The sequence below is a fragment of the Leguminivora glycinivorella genome, chromosome Z (assembly GCF_023078275.1).
Source record: "Leguminivora glycinivorella isolate SPB_JAAS2020 chromosome Z, LegGlyc_1.1, whole genome shotgun sequence".
In the NCBI taxonomy this organism is placed as follows: domain Eukaryota; kingdom Metazoa; phylum Arthropoda; class Insecta; order Lepidoptera; family Tortricidae; genus Leguminivora; species Leguminivora glycinivorella.
In genome coordinates, this window is record NC_062998.1 from 12,880,259 (window position 1) to 12,898,832 (window position 18,574).

At 38.5% G+C, this 18,574-nt stretch overlaps 2 protein-coding genes across 7 annotated transcripts in view; one reads left to right on the top strand and one right to left on the bottom strand.

The window, feature by feature from the left end:
• Nucleotides 1-5,536: 5,536 nt before the first annotated feature.
• LOC125241818 (dentin sialophosphoprotein-like) lies at nt 5,537-9,045 on the top strand. The gene is given in 2 exon segments (XM_048150461.1): nt 5,537-6,594; nt 6,597-9,045. Coding segments are annotated over 2 exon segments (1,482 nt in total). The 5' UTR covers nt 5,537-5,613; the 3' UTR covers nt 7,098-9,045.
• Nucleotides 9,046-10,802: 1,757 nt separating this feature from the next.
• LOC125241288 (protein sickie) overlaps nt 10,803-18,574 on the bottom strand; it is a 205,504-nt gene continuing 197,732 nt past the window's right edge. For all 6 annotated transcript variants that reach the window (XM_048149685.1, XM_048149684.1, XM_048149683.1 and 3 more), the window contains 9 exons: nt 18,162-18,462; nt 17,290-17,944; nt 16,959-17,120; nt 15,866-16,062; nt 15,508-15,616; nt 13,397-13,589; nt 12,803-12,961; nt 12,432-12,515; nt 10,803-12,006 (listed from right to left, as the gene is read on the bottom strand). In XM_048149685.1, the coding sequence (XP_048005642.1) occupies nt 11,884-12,006; nt 12,432-12,515; nt 12,803-12,961; nt 13,397-13,589; nt 15,508-15,616; nt 15,866-16,062; nt 16,959-17,120; nt 17,290-17,944; nt 18,162-18,462 (1,983 nt within the window). In that variant the 3' untranslated portion in view covers nt 10,803-11,883. The remainder of the gene's footprint in view (nt 12,007-12,431; nt 12,516-12,802; nt 12,962-13,396; nt 13,590-15,507; nt 15,617-15,865; nt 16,063-16,958; nt 17,121-17,289; nt 17,945-18,161; nt 18,463-18,574) is intronic.

Here is an 18,574-nt window from a genome sequence, read left to right on the forward strand (position 1 = left end):
CATTTTTTTAATACTTACTTTTAATTCACGTGTAGAGTACAAATATATAACCGAAGCATTGACAGACGAAAATAGCAGTCGAAGAAAATACTTCATGCACGTACTCGGACATCTAAGGGTGAACATAAAATCTAATACCGTATAAACTAGCATACCTTTATTTTGCCTCGAAATTCATGGTTTCTGCCAAGAATGTCCCAAAAATATCGATTCACGACGAATACACCATGTCTCCAGCCGAGACAGACGCCCCCTCCACTCTACGTACACATATGACTCGGCACGTCAAGTGAGATATGAAATTGTTTTCCCGCCACTAAAGTTCTTTGGCGAAAGTTCAACCACAATGAGGAAAAGTTCTACAAACTATGTTAAAAGAGTCAGTAAGCAATTCAGCAAGTTCTATCGGTATTTTAAAATCAGTTTTTTGTGAGAAGGATATGATTAGAGAACAGACTAAAAGTTTGAATGTATCGTTCAGACGTAGAGGAGGACCATGCGACAGGCTGGCGCGTGTGCTCGACTCGACTGACAGCGACCCCTGCACAGCCGCCGCCGCTACGCGCAGGTCCGCGCCCCCCAGCATCGAACCCCTGCGTAAAGATCTGGTAAGCTTTTAGAGAGCCCAGACCACGTGCCGCTCGGCACTACCGACCTTCTGGAACTAGAGCTTCGCATAAAATTTAAGCCATTCAAGATAGAGTTGAAACAAAAATGGATATACCATCACGAAGCGTCAATAAAATTTTCTGCGTTTTTACATTTCTATAATCAATAAATTGTTAGACAAGGACGGCAACAGTATATTCTAGAATCTCTCTAAAATTACAGGATCTTTTCAGCTCATGAAACAGGTGATATTGCCATTTCCCTTTACTTATACCAGCTGCTGACTTCATGGGGCACTAAACGCTGCCTTATCTGTGATAACAAACTTTCAGCCAATAGCATTCGAAGGCAACTTCGCAGCTGACTCGGCATTTGCTAGAATTTCAGGGGCGACTTTTCATTTTATTTACGTCTCTACCTTCCCAAACATCACAACGCATGCGTGTACCTTAGTGAAACCAGTTCAGGTCAAAGTGCTGTGGATTTTGCACTCTATAAAGACCCATACATACCAAACGTTTGTTAGGCGACTGGCGGGAGTTTTAAACAACTAAAGCCTGACCTGATGACTACGCGCCATGTTGCGGAATTTCATAAGAACTATTTTCTTCATACTAAAGTGAAGTGTTAATTAGGAGGCAGTGCCAAATATGAACGTCAGGCATAGGAATGGCCGTAGCAGGATAAGGGAAGAAAAAATGCCCTTTAATGATTAGAAGCTGTTTTTTTTTTCTACAGTTACACTTAGTAGAACGATTGTGCAAAGTTTTGTTGAAAAATTCCCAATGGTTCAGCCGGCAGAAAAAAAAACCAAATTCATGAAATATGATTTTTCTCTAAAAGTATTTAACTCTATCATGCAATCTTTTTTCATTTGGGTTAACTAAATAATACTTATAACCTGGAAGAAAATTGAGTCTCCAACTATAATAATATTTGTGCAAAAAGTACGTAAGTCAACATTTCAAAAAAAATTTTTTTTAGTTTCTGAAGGAGCGACCACTCTAAGTGATACTTCTAAAAAAGCCTTATTTAATGATCTGTCAGTCATAAAAGTTTGACAGTTAAAGTCGAAAAGCAACAGTGTCAAAATTAAAAACTAAAGTTGGTTGGATTATGTTACATTTTACGAGTATTGTTATACCGTTCTAACACCGCCAAATAACTTAAAAATTTATTTCCTGATCGAATGTGTAAAAATAAAACAAATTGTCGACAATATTGGCTTCAAAAAGATATACAGGGCATATTTTGATAGCGGGTCAGTGAGGGCAGCTACCAGATCCCGTGCTGCTACGCAAAAACGGTCTAAGGGAGACATTCCATCTATTTCAAATTGATGAAGATTGGCGTTTACAGATTTTGGAAAAAACATAGGGGGTGTGCGAAAAAAGTCATTTTTCACAAACTCTTTTTTGATGCTAAAAGATCCCATTCCTCTCAAGGATCAAAAGTTTGTATGGAACCAAAAAAAAATCCGGCTATAAAATCCACAAATCGAGAAAAACTTTTCCAATACAATTAACGATTCCATTCTTATTCAGTATCAATAGTTTCCTAGAGATCAACTTACGGTAATATACTAAAAAGCTACAAAAAAAATTCCCATCTGGAAAAAGGTGAAAATGTATTCTAATTTTACTATATGTTATGTTACTGTTATGTCTTCATACATTATTACGGTCCTTCAATGTAACAGGACCAATTGGCGTAATTACATTACATAATACATTTTCACGTTTTCTCCATAGTAAATTATATGGGGAAAGTTTTCTTCAATTTGTATCTTTTTAGTACATTACCGTAAGTCATCATCATTCCCTTGCCCTTTTCCCATTATTTGGGGTCGGCGCAACAGATCATCTTCCTCCATTCCTCTCTATCAGCCTTCATTTCCATACTACATAATACCTTTCACTCTCATATCATTGTTCACACATTCCATCTATCTTTTCTTAGGTCTTCCACTACCATTGTATCCATCCACCTTCATATTTACTACTCATTCATTTTATAACATCGCTTTCATCCCTCCGCATTACATGCCCATACCATGTTAATCTACTTCCTCTCAACTTCTCTGTCACTGGCGCTACGCTACTCTCAGGCTTCCTGCTCTTATATACTCATTCCGAATCCTATCCAGTCTTGTCACACCACACATCCATCGCAACATTCTCATTTCATTCACATGCAGTCTTCTCTCATCATTCGTCTTGATGGCCCAGCACTCACGGTCGGATAACGGATTTATAAATTTTCCCCTTCAGCCTGAGAGGCATACCGTAAGTCGCATGTAAAAATAAATAAAAAAAATTTTTCACATAAATTGTATGGGAAATGTTTTTCTCGATTTGTGGGTTTTCTAGCCGGAATTTTTTTTGGTTCCATACAAACTTTTTATTCTTGAGAGGAATGGGATCATTTGGATTTTTTTTTTAAATTACTTTTTTTCTCACGCCCTGTACCTATATTATTTCCAAAATCTGTAAACGCCAATCTTCATCAATTTGAAATAGATGGAATGTCTCCTTAGACCGTTTTCGCGTAGCAGCACGGGATCTGGTAGCTGCCCTCACTGACCCGCTATCAAAAATTCAAAATAAACCCTGTATATCTTAATATATTTTTAAGTTATTTGGTGGTGTTAGAACGGTATAACAATAAAATGTAACAAAATCCAAAAAACATTATTCTTTTAATTTTGACACTGTTGCTTTTCGATTTTAACTGTCAAACTTATATGACGGACAGATCATTAAACAAGGCTTTTCTAGAAGTATCACTTCGCCGTGGCTTGCGTGGGCGACGGTCGCGCGATGGTCGCGCGACGGCGATGCGACGCATACGAAATCAAACCTTGTCGATATGGAAGTATGAGACACGGCGTTAGAGTGGTCGCTCCATCAGAAATATTTTTTTTTTAAATCAACATTTCAACACTTACGTACTTTTTGCGGAAATATTATAGTTGGAGATTCAAATTTCTTCCAGGTTATAAGTACTATTTAGTTAACCAAAATGAAAAAAAGATTGTATGATAAAGTTAAATCATTTTAGAGAAAAGTCATATTTCATGAATTTGGTTTTTTTCTTCTGTTGGCTGAACCACTGTTTACCCTTGTAGTTTACCCTTGAGTGGCGGGGCCCTCACGGGTGGTCATCGCGAATGTTACTTATGTTACAAAAATTATAATTACTCAAAAAATGTAGGTATGTTGTGCATAAACCATACATCACTGGATTCATTATGAAACGGCTGAAATCATTCTATAGAAAAAAAATACATTCCATTTATGTGAATTTTGCTAGACTCGATCAAATATCAGATGGCTACATTTTCCACTTCCATTTATTAAAGTAACTTTATTTAGGCAAAAAAACAGTAAATTGGAGAAAAAAGTAACTCAGGGACTTAAATATACATTTATTTACACTTATATCTCTTTTTTTAATATATTACAGTACAATTTTTGAGAAAAAGACGGTTTTTAAACACGTGTCTCAAATATGGCAGGCGGATGGTCCAATCAAATTGGTTCATATTTCAAGTTGTTTTGAAGTTGAAGGTGTTGAACCCTTACTGAATGCCGTCCTTGTTTAGTGACGAAGTGGTGACGAAGTGTTCGTGCAAGTATGAGGAAGCTAGATATAGTTTTCGACGGTTTTATTTATATATTTAAGTATATCGTCGCACGGGGTCCGGGAGCCGGTCCCTGCCACTTATCAGCTTGTTTTTCCCAGAGTCCGGCTCCCGGCGCCTGCCACTTAACGGAATGTTTTATAAAATGACCGCGCCACTTCTCCCCTATGCAACTTGTAGCTCTGCCACCTGAGGGGTTAGGGTAGCAAAGCAGCATTTTTTTCTTAAATTTCATACTTTGACGTCAATTAACGGGGCGGTAAATAAAACTGACTGGCTCAGGATGCCAACGCCAAATCCTTGAAATACGCCTCTGAAAGCCATCCCATTTTTTTTAAATATATAAATTTACTTCTAAGTCGCCATACTGCAAAATATCGCACATTTATCGATATCGATAAATATTAGGGACTGGGTTGGTCGAGCCCTAGCGATTTTTTTCTTTGTGTTGGTAGCAGTGACATGACGTCACGACGCTTGCATGATACGCGGACGTCCGTCGTAAATCGACCGCGACCGCGACCGAACAGTGTGCACGGAACAAAACATCCAGCGAGCCAGATTTCGATCGAACGTCCACGCGCTCAAGGCCACGTCCACGTCCGTCGACCGATAGTTTGCACGGTAAAGCTAGGAACATACTACGCGGACGTCCGTCGTAAAACGACCGCGACCGCGACCTATCAGTGTGCACGGAACAAAACATCCAGAGAGCCAGATTTCGATCGGACGTCCGTGCGCTCAAGGCCACGTCCGCGTCCGTCGACCGATAGTTTGCACGGTTATGTGTATTTCCATTGTCCAGATTCCCGTCCGCGGTCGATTTACGACGGACGTCCGCGTAGTGTGTTCCTAGCTTACCTGTGCGGACTGTGTGCGACAATTTCGTATTTCTTCTTTGGTTACCTACTTGTAACAACATTCATATAAATATGAAATATTGTAAGAAAGTAAATAATATACTTATGTATAGTTTATAAACACCACAATGATTATGTAAATGTATCAATTTCCGCTACCTTAGGTTGTCTGGAAGAAATCGCTCTTTAGCGATAAGACCGCCTGTTGTTTACCTTTGTTCGTGTTGCTTCCTTGTTTTGTATTGTTGTTTTTTATCAAGGTGTGCAATAAAGAGTATTGTATTGTATTGTAATGATAATTATCTTTTCCTGCATTTTTAGAACGAGACTGGACTTGCACAGATATTGCACAGATACATAGCTAACCTGGCAACCCTGTTTATTTCTGTCTAACCGATCGAAATTTATGACAAACAATAATAGTGGTAGCTTCTGCTCAATATTTATTTTATTTATTTAATTAACTTAAGTATCCCCTTATAAATAAAGAAAACTGGTGCAATGGCTCAAGCTGAAGATACAGAACTCCGAGATTTAGTGTTGGAAGCTTTGGAAAAGAATGGATCTCTAGCTAAAATACGTGCCTTGCTTCGTGCGAATATTTTTTTGGCCTTTGAGGATGATTGTGAAAATATGAAGCAAAATGTGAATTTGGATAACATTTTAAAAATACCAGAAGGTGTGCTCGCTTTGTCGATTGTTCACGAGTTCTTGGAGTTTTGTAACCTTAAAAACACGCTGTTTGTGTATATGTCGGAGTCGCGTCAGGGTACGGAATACATGTATGAAGGCCGAAATATGTTGATTGATCGGCTTCAGTTCTTAAACGGTAATCATGATTCCAAGGAGCCTGTTCTCGTCACGTTCGTAAAAAATATTCTACGACCCCATCAGAGGAAGTACTATGAGCAGGGAGACGCCGGTAATGTGGGCCAACACGAGTCGCTTACGGCGAAACACCGCAAAGATGACCAAAACTGTACTTACATAGTCCACGAAGACTCCAGTATGTCAACTAGTAATTCGACTTCTGACAACTCATCAGATGAAAAGAATAAACTGCACTTGAAATTACCTCTTGACAATTCAGATACAGACACGTCCAGTGACTCTGTAAGGGAGAAAATGAGCTCTGAGTATATTCCCAACCAACACATACTATCCCAAGCCAGAAGCAATGTTGACAGATTTAGCCTTGACCAGTACTCCACAAACAACCAACAGAAAGATAATATTAGAGTGAGTCAAAACAATGACACTCCCAACACAAATTTGCAAGACCATGAAATAAAGCAGAATATTAATAACAGTAGTGAGTCCACATCATACATAGATATTAAATCATTTAAGCCACCAGATGAGACAGATGTGACAATACCGGTTATAGCAGTTGAACAAATTGAAAGTGTCCATCCAGCCTTCGGAACCCAACTCACACAAGTAGTTCTCAACCTGAGGATAAAACAAAATCTGAGTCTATAATATCGGCAACAATGAATAGTATTACATCAATATCTTTGAAGCAAGAACATGGAAAAGAAATTCAAAAAAGCAACTTACTCACATCAGACGATAGAGCTAAGTCAGACAATGAAGTGACAGACTACAGTTTAGATTTTTCACTATCTCAAGTATCTAGAAATAAGAGTATACCTGAAAGTGATCTGCAGATCCAAGATCAGCCGAGTAACACATCTCTAAAGGAACAAAATTCACCTCTCTTAAGCCCCCACCAGAATTCTCAAAGCTCTCAGAGTTCTGTTTCCATATCTGATGTTGCTGACCTAATTGAGTACAGTGACCGAAGTTACTTATTCGAGCGTACTCAACATAAAGAAAATGAAACTGAAGATACTCCATCTAAAGCAAGCAATCAATCTAAAAAAAGTGATCAGAATTTAGTGCCAAGTGAGGACTCCGGTGATTTTTCAGAATCCCCTATCCCATCTCTTTCAAACTTAAGTCTTGATGTGCATAGTGATTAATCTAAATCTAGTCTTAGAACTAACTGGATTGCAATTGGATCAAATTAAGGGCCAGTTGCATCAGCCACATTTGACAGATACATCATCGTCACACACCAGACGTCTATGGAACTTGGCATACAATAAAATTTAACAAACATTTTAACAGTGACAGACTGTTTGATGCAACCGGCCCTAAGTATGATTCCTTATTCAAAAGGCTGTTGAAGCATAGTGCACCATTGCACATGTAACCAAGATGTTAATTTTAGAGTAAGGCAGAATATTTTTGAGATGTGTAACTTGTTTTTTGAGAGTGCATGTGGTTCTACTATCTCAATTGTCATGTCATTTCATTTTAAAACCTATTTACTTATGTATTTTTAAGTAGCTAAATTAAAAATCACATTATGTAAAATGTCAAACTAATATCCCTTAGTAACCATTAATTTGTCAGCAATGTTTTTGTTGTCTAAATAGACTGAGATTTTACCAATTAAAAACATTTTCTATCTGAGTTGATTGTCAAGTACTTTCTTAACTGTTTAGTAAAATTCACTCTTTGAATATTGAGCTACATAATAATATTAATATTTGCAATCACTTGTAAAATCTGGAGTATATACAATATTTTTGGGATATGAAACCTGTCCTGTAAGACTAGCAAATGATTGCCACGAGAATATGTCGCCGCGAGATAGACTACCCATCCTTATGACATTAAACAATTAGACAAAGACATGTCATTTATCTCGCGGCGACATACTCTCGGGACAATCCTGTGCTAGCCCTACTGCCCTGATTATATGTGACAGTAGTGCACATCCTTGAAGTAATTTTATTTTCTTCTCTTATCATTGAACAATGGTGTTATGATATTGTAGCATTTGTCACAATAGATATGCATGCATGGCAATAACTGTGTTGAAATAATGGAAGCTTGACAAAAATTAAAAAAGTAAGTCACACACAATATAGTAACTGTGAATCTTATAAAACTTATTTGTTGCATTGCCATTAAATATAACAAGTATGTCCATCTCTCAATAAAGAAAACATACTTTTTCCCTTTTGGGAAATACAGTAAATTAAATTCAGTTACTTTGTTTTTTAACAGTTATATAAATCTGAAATCCGGACAGGGATGGCACCAATCAAACGAAATTATGTGTCAAAGTTTAGACAAGAGGTCCCATTTTACATCTTAGCATAAGGATGCTTGTATCTTTTACGGTAAATATGGCGCTATGTTACCGCACTAGTTAGGAAATATGCTCATTACGCAATGATGTCAAAAATTGAAATGACCATATGTAATGTAAAACGTTACGACGTAACGTACGTTACACGTATCTCTTCGGTCGTATTTTAATTTGTCATCACTAGTTTCGAATTCCCTGTTCTCAGCACTTGTAGCGTAACGTAATGTACTATATAGGTATAAAGAACCTGTTTTTGCAAGCAACAAAAAGGGACTTTGCTTGGAATGACGCAAATTATTAGATAGAGGTCACTTGAAATTATATTCTAGGAAAGGGATAGTGAAATCTAAGTGTATATTGTATTAATGTTATTCATAATTAAATACTTTTAATTCTACATTATACCTGCAGTCTTAGTACTGAAGTTTTTGTAAATAATTGGTAGGTAATAATATTGTATTCCTGTTTTATAAGTATGAAAATGACTGCTTTTCAAACCAGACACCACTTGGTTATAAATTGATTACCTATTTGCCAGTTCCAGGTGTTATTTGAATAAAGGTTGTGCCTTATTTATATGTAACAAGATTCCTTTGAATATAATTGTCTACCTGAATTATAATTGTCTACTATGTTTAAATTCTAGTCTTAATATACAACCGGTTCCGTCCAAATTGCTCCATTGTCATGTCATAATAATATCCGGGAAAAATATCCGCATCCATAGCTTATTTACTTTATGATCATGAATAAAAAATTGAAGTCGCGTAGTTTGTTTGTTTTTTATATTTTATTATGTTACAGAGGAATGAATTAGTGTTCTACCTTGTATAGTATCAGTGAAACACAAAACTTTTCATCACAACAACAAATCAAATCTATCAATTTATTAAATATTATTGATTTTAAATCATTTATAATACAATGTAAATTCTACGAGCCAGCTCAAGATATCAAGTTAAAATTTGTATGAAACTGCACTCTTGTGAATAAAACGAATAGCACAGTAAGCTTTTACCAGTTGGTGTGATGAAAAACAATTTTACTCATCAATAGGACTGCAGCCTTACTGACCTATCACCTGTGCCCTGTTTATCAAAACTTACAAGCCTTGTATTACAAGCATTTTGCCTGTAAAATTATTCATTATTACAAGAAAGTGTTTATCAAAACTTCACTTGTAGACTACAAGTTACAAGTGACGTTTTTAATTTTACAAGTATATTTTTACACGTGTATTCGTGATTTTGTTTATCAAAATATTACTTGTAAGTTACAACTTGTATAAAATGACGCAAAAACCTTAGGGAGTCCGGAGACCCTCTATTCCGTATTACAAGTTCACAAGTGTCGGTTGGTAGGTGTTTTTAATTATAATATTTTATTTCAAAATGTGGCTAAATGATTCGAGTGGCCACGGAACCAGATTTATAATAGTCATGTTCATACAATAAAAAATATAGTGGATTATGTTAGAAGGGAGCAAAATTACATATTTACAGCGAGAGCGTAAATTGAATCCTGAGCATAGCGAGGGATTCAAGTGTTAACAAAAGGTGGAAATTTTGTTAATATTATATACTGATAACATGAAGTCCTTGAAGGAAAAGTGCAACTTTGCTCCTCACAGAGAAAAAAGTAGCCTTTCCCTTGAGTGATGTGAAAATATCATTTTAAAATCCCGCTTCTAACGAATAGCATTTGTCGAATTATATCAATAAGCTCACTAATTCCAATAAGGTCTAGTTTACCCTTCAGGTTGGAAGGACAGATGGCAGTCGCTTTAGTAAAAACTAGTGCCTATGCCAAATCTTGGGATTAAATGTCAAAGCGGACCCCAGCCTCCATGAGCCATGGCAAATGGCGGGATAACGCAAGGAGGATGATGATGATATCAATTAGCTCATACGTGACTATGTCAAAAATTTAAATGGCTATGTGCCGGAAAATTTCGTACGATACACGTGGGAAAAGGGAATTCGTATTTTTTTTTATATGTTAGGCACAGACGTTATACTATTCAGCCATGTATTTAACTAGTCCACAACCATTTAAAAACAAAAAAAAGTGACATGGCGGGGAAAGAACATGGTTGCGGTACTTGCGGTACATTAATTTGATTTTAGAATTCACAAGAATTACAAGTAAAAATTTACAAGTGTGTAATTTCACAATCCTTGTAAGCTTTTTTTGATAAACGTAATTTACACGTAGGTACTTGTGAATTTTTTCTTGTAACGTGTAACTTGTGAACTTGTAGACTTGTAATATTTGATAAACAGGGCACTGGTCTAAGAGGAGAGAGTGAAGGCGTCTTCAAACGTCATCAGGATTATATTATAAAATTAGTGTAAGGAAGATTTCAGTACGGAACAATATATTTTCAAAAGGACACGCTTGCTCCAAGGCACTATAATTTATTATTGTTAACTTTTTTGTCATTATTGGCTCATTTATTTAGGAGTAGGCCAAATAATAATGACGTGCATTCTTATGCGGATAACTAAGTAATAAAAGGCATAAATATAATCAATGTTTATTTCACAATTTCCGTAAAGCATAGATTGTAGATATCACGTTTCAGTTATGCACACAAGTCAATCCATACCGAACACATAATTAATATACTCGTTACACTTTTCTATACAAAATTAACGCTATACTGTTATGGGTATGGCGTTCTAGCAGTTAGTGTAGTAGCATACAAAAAATTATATTAAACATATTTACAACTAGATATTTTTATTAGGTACATGAGTTTTATATGAAAATGGTATAAAAATTACACTTTCATACATTCAATTACATCTAATATCATTGTAATACAAATGCGATCCGTATCCTAACTTGCAAAAATATAACAAGAGTAAAAAAGACAATGCTCCATTTTAATTACAAACAAGAAGTTTCAGAAATACTTATTAAAACATAAAAATCATTCCAGGCACTGTCGTTACATAGAACTTCAAACGCACTTGCTTCACTAGAGGAAATTCCCTTCTAACCTGAAGCAGTCGAATTAAAAAAAACGAATATACCCAACAATTTCGTGGAAAGGTCCAATACTCGTGCTTTCAATATTTGCTCAGACTTTTACAAATACAGCAGAATACAAACCTTTGAATATATTGAATCCATCAATTTCTATGTTTTTCTTTAAAATGTTCAAATTATACACTAGTAGTATACAATAAGTCAAATAAACATTAAATGTAAATAAATATAAATAATTTACATATGGCAACTATTTGGCTTTGAATAAATGTACTATAGTTATAAAACCAAACAAGCATATAACTAAACAAATATTTATGATAGCAGCTTGCTTGTAAGACTTCCTTTTATGACTTCTAGGGCTCTATATATCTTAACGTTGAAGCCATGTCATATATTTAGATCCTGCCCGTTAAATATGTATCATACAGTTAGGAACGAAACGAGGGACATAAGTATTGCACGCGTCAAAATACAATTTGTAATGCAGACAAAGGAATATGCAATATATTTACTGAGAGTTTATTTTCATTACCATCGAAAACAATTTTTTAATAGTATGAAATGTTTCAGCAGCACAATATATACTATTAATAGCATCATGGTGGTGTTTACAGCTCGTTTCCCACAGAGCTGTCGTGCGTTAGATTCGAGTCCATGCTCGCGTTGTCGGAGTCTTGGCTTTGGTTTCCGCTGTAGTTCGCCGCTTCTTGTAGCCGCATCAGCATGTTCAACTGTAAACAAATGATTATAAATATTGGGAACACCTTACACAGATCAACTTTGCCCCAAACTAAGCAAAGCTTGCGACGATATTCATACATAAATAGATTAATACATACTTATAGAAAACATCCATGACTCAGGAAGATAATATATCTGTGCTCATCACACAAATAAATGCCCTTACTGGGATTCGAACCCAGGACCGCAGGCCAGGCAGGAGGGCAGGGCCACTACCGACTGAGCCAGACCGGCCGTTTTCGATTCATTGTAGAAGTTGCATTGTATGATTAGTTGATTACCAATTGCAAATTAAAATTCATATTTGGGAGACTTATTGCGATTCCATGTGTGTTATTAGGTAAAGGCTGTACGGTCCATATTGTCGCAGTAATATTATCATGTTGTAAAGTAGTAGTTCTAATAATGTCCTTACCAAAGGATCCTGATTGTTGTTGGTGTTTGGATCCTGATTAGTTTCTTCTATCCCGATTTCCTCGACAGTAATCGCACGTAGAGTCTGAAAATAAAATGCACATTAAGATAATTACGCCTAAACACGTACCTATATTCATTGCCGTATCGGCAAAAAAGTTAAGAATAGTTTTACCAACATAAAAGAGACTAACGTATGTTGTATAAAAAGAGGTAAATAAAGGAAGAGAAGACGGCGCGAGCTCTAATGCCATTTTAGTTACATTGCGGATTGAAGAGATCATATGTAAGTCAGGTTACCAATAAAATACCGCAATGTAATGAAACTCGCATGCATGTTCTCGCACTATGTAAAGCAGCCCTAATACTCACGTGAGAGTGGTTCGGCTCCCGCCACGGGTAGCTGGACTTGACGTGCTGCAGCGGGTCGACGGCCGCGTGCCGCCGCCGCCCGTACAACGCCACGCCTTCGCGCACCGCTTCAGACGCGTACGGCACTATGCTGTAGTTCCATACGTCTGCGAACCACGCCTGCAAAGAAGTTCTGTGGCATTAGGGTTGGTAACTTTCAAAGGTTTTATAGATTGTATTATAGCTTGACTCTGTACCAAGTTACTATATGGCAAGAAATCAGGTCAAGAAAACAAAACAACTAGGATAGGTTCGCCATTCTATAGAGACACGGAATGCCGTCATCCTCTTAATTACAGTACAACTCTTTTTTTTTCTTTAATGTTGCGGAATTTCATTAGAACTATTTTTTCATACTAAACTGTACTTTCACCGCATACATCATCAAATAACAACGCCCCCTCTTGATAATAGTCATAATCAGAGATCGGACAGTTAGGCGTCATTTGTATGACGTTTTCGGAATAATAAACCTTATGTTGTTAGAATGACGCTCAGTTGTCCGATCTCTGGTCATAAGGTTTCTGGTCTGGCTTTATTATATTGCATTTTTACCTGACTAGCATCTAAATCCATAGGACAAGCGAGGAACAGCCTCGGGCCGACAGTGACGTCACTGGATGAGTGCGCCTCTAGGAAGGCGTTGAGCGTCGACCACACGCCCGGCAGCCATTCTAGCACCGCGGCCAACGCGGGCTCGCGTCGACCTAGTCGGAGTTCGAGCGAGAATAGCTTGCGTCGGAGATATCTGTGACAAATACATTCGTGATAATAGTATTTTATGCAACAGGCGTTTAAAGGAGGTCAAAAAAGACGAGTGGCGTGGGTAACAATTTGAGGCGAAGCCGAAAATTGTTATTGAGACGCCACGAGTATTTTTTGACTCAGTTAAACACCGTTGCATACAATACTTTTTCTACGACCATGCACTTAGTATTTAATAGTTTTCTTGAATAACTTTCGTGAAATTCACACTGCTTCCTGTATTTTGACGCAAAGGTTTGCACTGTCAGCTCGGCTGCCCAGCCTTTCCGCGCACTCGCGCAGTGTCGTTATAAGGCGTTGCCATGGTTACAGAGCCAAACAATGCGTTTTCAGTTTTTTCGATACTGCGCGCATGCGCGGAAAGCCGGCGGACGCTGGCTTTGGGGTATAGACCTTTATGTAGGGTTTTAAAGATCTATGCACGACCCTGTAAATGACGAATAACAGTTCGGGAGTAGAAAAAACAAACATAAACCATAGCTGTCTTTTGAATATACAATATAAGGTCCTAATTTATTAGATGCAGATATTTTTACAGCTGATAATACTCGGTCTCTGGAGTATATTAAACCGTGAAACATTATAGCTTTTACGATGTTTTTTTGGAGAAAACGGAAAAACAAATTTGCTACGTAAAAACACCCTGTTTATGTGATTATTAAATGAAAACTCATTGAACAGATTCTAGTACCTCTTTTACGTACCACTTAACTGTAACTGGCCATTTCAATGACATGTGCAGTTTTCCCGCCGAACCTTTACGACATTTACAACAAACAATTGTTGACATGACAGACAGTGTTATTGTGACATGTGATAATGCACATGATGATTTTTTTTAGACGAAATTATAATTAATTTTTTTGTTAGGAAAATGAAATCAAAAAAGTTACATGAAAAGATTTCTTAATTTATATTTAAAGTTAATTATTTTAATGTAAAGTATCATGTGTTAAAATATCTGCAACTAATAAATTAGGACCTTATATACTAATTTGAAGTGTTTCTCTAGCAACATCATGAAATCAAGTTGATATCTGAATTTTAACTCAAATACAGCTTAGGAAAAAAAATGCATCATGAACTCATTGCGTCTAAAGCTAGGTAACAGTACTCGACTGTAAACAACAGGGCAAAGTAGTAGATAAGTGCCTTAGCCGAATGCACAAACGCTCACGATAATATCTCTAGCTATCTATCTCTATCGCTCTTGCGCATTGGCGCAACAGAGCCAGACTACATTTCTGCGTCGTTTCGGTGACGTTTCGCGTCGCAGAAATGCCATTCGGCTACGCCCCCAGGCAGTCGTGAACTGCCGAATACTCATCTCGATGGTGCCAGATCTATCCGCGTGTGTGGACTCACGTGGGCTTGTCAGTCATAATGAATGGCCTAATTATATACTGAGTAATGGGAGATGGAAATGTACATTCCAAACTTGCTATCAACTACATAATAACGCCGTGGCACAGTATAATAAAGAGTACTATCGTACAGTATGGCCACTTCCACTCCCCGCTGAAAACGCCGCCCACCCCCTCTCGGTTACCTCGCAGTTACCGCCTGTCATAAACGTGAACAGTCAACCTGTCATATCTCACTCATACAAGCATGGTACGCGTTCACCTACACGAGCTTAGAATGTGTGCTAGGAACGCGCCTCTTTCATATATTTGATCGCCAGTGTCCGAGATGTGGCCGTGGCTTGCGTGGGCGACGGTCGCGCGACGGCGATGCGACGCATACGAAATCAAACCTTATCGATATGGAAGTAGACGATGCGATGAGACGCGACGGCGACGGTCGCGCGACCGTCGCCCACGCAAGACACGGCGTAAGTCTATTGTGTGGTGGCTAAAAGAGTGGATGAAATTTCAACAAAAAAATAGCTATCTCTTTACCTGGCTAAGAATCCTTTGACAGGCTCCATGTGGTTGGCGGTGAGCAGCCATCGAAAGTTGTGGTGCAGCTGGAGATTCGTCGTGTTGCACGTCGCCTGAGACATCGTTCCTGCGGCAATCACATTTATAGACTAGTTTCTATGATATTGAATCTCTGACAATTGCAGATTGCACATTATTGGATTGGAATAAAGGGTGATATTTGAATCACACTCTCATTTCTCAAAGATGTAGGTAATTTTTACTGCCAGCTCGGTATTCTAGCAGCATACCCGACTCAACAGAGGCACCAAGCGCCTAAAGCGTTCTCCGTCTGTTGTGTCAGTGTAATGTTGCGACACTATTAGGTAATATTTACCAATGATAACAGGCATGTTCCTGTTGTCGGGCGGCAAGAGCCCCGCGAACGCGTCGCCGAGGCCGGACGCGTGCTGTAGATTGTCGAGCACCACCACGGACGGTAACGCCGCTTCTTCGCCGGCCGCCGCCGCGCCGCACTGCTCCGCGATGTTGGCTAGGTAAGCGCGCAGCTCGATGCAGGATTTGCGGTCGACACTGTTGATTCAAATAAAACTATTTTAATATGCAACCAAAAATTATGGACTTTATCATATACACCGTGTTTTTTGTTTTCCGTTAAATTCGACACCCAGTTATGTTCATCATCGGGAAATAGGAACCACACTGTATACCGCTCTTTGTTAAATTCGATATTTTTTTTCCATACATAATAAATAGATTCATTAGTGTGAGAGGACCTTAATCATAACATTAAAGGTATTGTCAAGTGTTTGACGGCACATGTCAAAATAAATAACATTAGGAAGTGATAAGGGATGCCACACACGTGTTCAGTAATTAAATTTTTTTTTTTAATAATTCGATAATCGTAAGAGTTAAGAGGCTTGTTTCTTAGAGAAATTAATTGTATTTGAAGTAAAGAATCTTCCCTTAATGTTAACGGAATTCAATAAAAACAGGGTGTATATATTATAACGTCAGGCTATCATATTTGCACTTACAAATAGTGCGTAAAAGACGGTATGACGTTTTATCGTTTATCACGCGACCATGCTTGCCTGCCTGGTGAGGGGAAACTTGTTCCTGTGTTATGACGACTAGATTAGACTCCGGGCATTTGAGGATTAAAATGGAGGTAGTGAAACGACTAAAATGGATATTGTAAAAAATGGATGTAGTAGATACTATCATAGGCTAAAGTTCTGTGCTAGACACTCTTTGTATTAAAAGGACTATGTCTATTTGCCCGTTTCGTCAACGACTGAGACCTTAAAATTTCTCGAAGAGAAATTTTAAGTGAAGTTCGGATTCTACGGGGATTATCCAATGGACGGACGGCTATGAGACACACGTAGTTATTTCAGTCACTCTCTATAGTCGAATCATGATGTAGTTTAATGAACGTATGTAAGTTAGTGTTGTATACGTACTTGAAAGTGGCAACCGCTTCAGCGGGGTTCCCTCGGCGTTCGGTGCCGTTCCGTTGCACGTAGAACTCGGCTAGCTTGGCCGCCAAGTACGACTTGCCAGTGCCGCTCGGCCCACAGAGGATCACCCGCTTGTGCTTGTGTTCCGATAATAGCGACACGTATCTGAAATTATTATGTATTTTTTTAGAAAGCAGTTTCGAGACATGAATTACTATCGAGTATTGTCGTATCGCAAAAAAATATAAATTGACATTTGATTTTTCTTCTAACAAGAAAAAAATATAACTAAGAATCAGTACTAGATCTATTGATGAATCACATGAAATCTCACCTAATCATAATATTTTTTGGTATAAGGCTGTCGAACGCTAAGCTCCCGACGCCTTGCAGACAAATGTACAGCGTGTTGACTGTCCCGATGATGTACCCGCACGGCAGCAGCTCCGGAAACCCGATCTCGGGCCCGCGCGTGGCCTCGCCCAGGTGGTACGACGTTATCGAGTCCGTGTTCAGCCCTAAGTTCGTCCCCGGGTCTATCCTCGAGAGATAATCTTTGAAAGTCTTCCTAACTATGTAATCTAAGTTCTGCCAAGTCGTCTTCCCGGATATGTAGGTGTACGCTATCGTGTACTCGTTGCAGTTTATGGTCGAGTCGCTATTGTATACGTTCTTATAGGATGTGCTGTGAGCGGATTTGTTGCTTTTGAGGCTGTTGGTGTTGGACTTGTTTATAGAGTGCGGGTAGTCCTGCGGCTCTGCCTCAGGGCTGTGGTTCTGCGAGAGTCTCGGCGAGTCGAAGCTCGGCTGCTTCTCGAAGTGGTTGTTGTACCCGCTGGCCGACTGTTTCGCATAAAACCTGCATTCGGATTCGGTGAGCGTGTCTTGTACTTCTTCGAAATATCTTTGGAATGTCTCTGGCTGTCCTAAATATACTGCTATTGCTATTTTCTTCCCGTCTGTCGTGTCGCCTTGGCTGTCTGCTACACCTGAAAAGTAACAAGACTGTATTTTTCGCAAATGCTTCACTTCCCGGAAAAGTCCCGCAATGGTGGATGAACTACACTAGAGATGATATGAAACGAAGGCAAGTGCACGATGACGGCCAGTAACGAGGTATGGAAGCTGGCCTGGCTAGATTATTTATGCTACGAACATTCGGAACATTATTACTAGTGCGAAATATTAGAAAAATGTTATGCGTACCTATATCGGAATAACTCTCCCCGATGGCCAGTTCGCGACTCTTCGGCGGCGGCAGTACAGTGTTAATATCGTAATCCCCGCTTAGCCGCTCACTGTTTAGTCCATTCGTGAATATATCCGCGGCCCCGTTCAGCCCTAGCAGCGCTTCGTTCTCACTGAGCTCACAGGACGCCTTGTTGCCGTATATAGGCTCGACCATGCTAGACTTGGGCGAGCCCTTCTTGGAAAAATCCATGGTTGGAGTGGAGGCTATGCAGTTGAAGTCGAGCTCGAGCGGCTGGGAGTGAATGTCGATGGTTGCCTGTGGGATGAAAAAATGTTATCGTTAGTTTATGTATGTGTTGACCTTCGATTAGATGTTGAGCGCAAGCTCTTAAAAATACCTATGAAATTCTAGATTAATATTCAAGTCA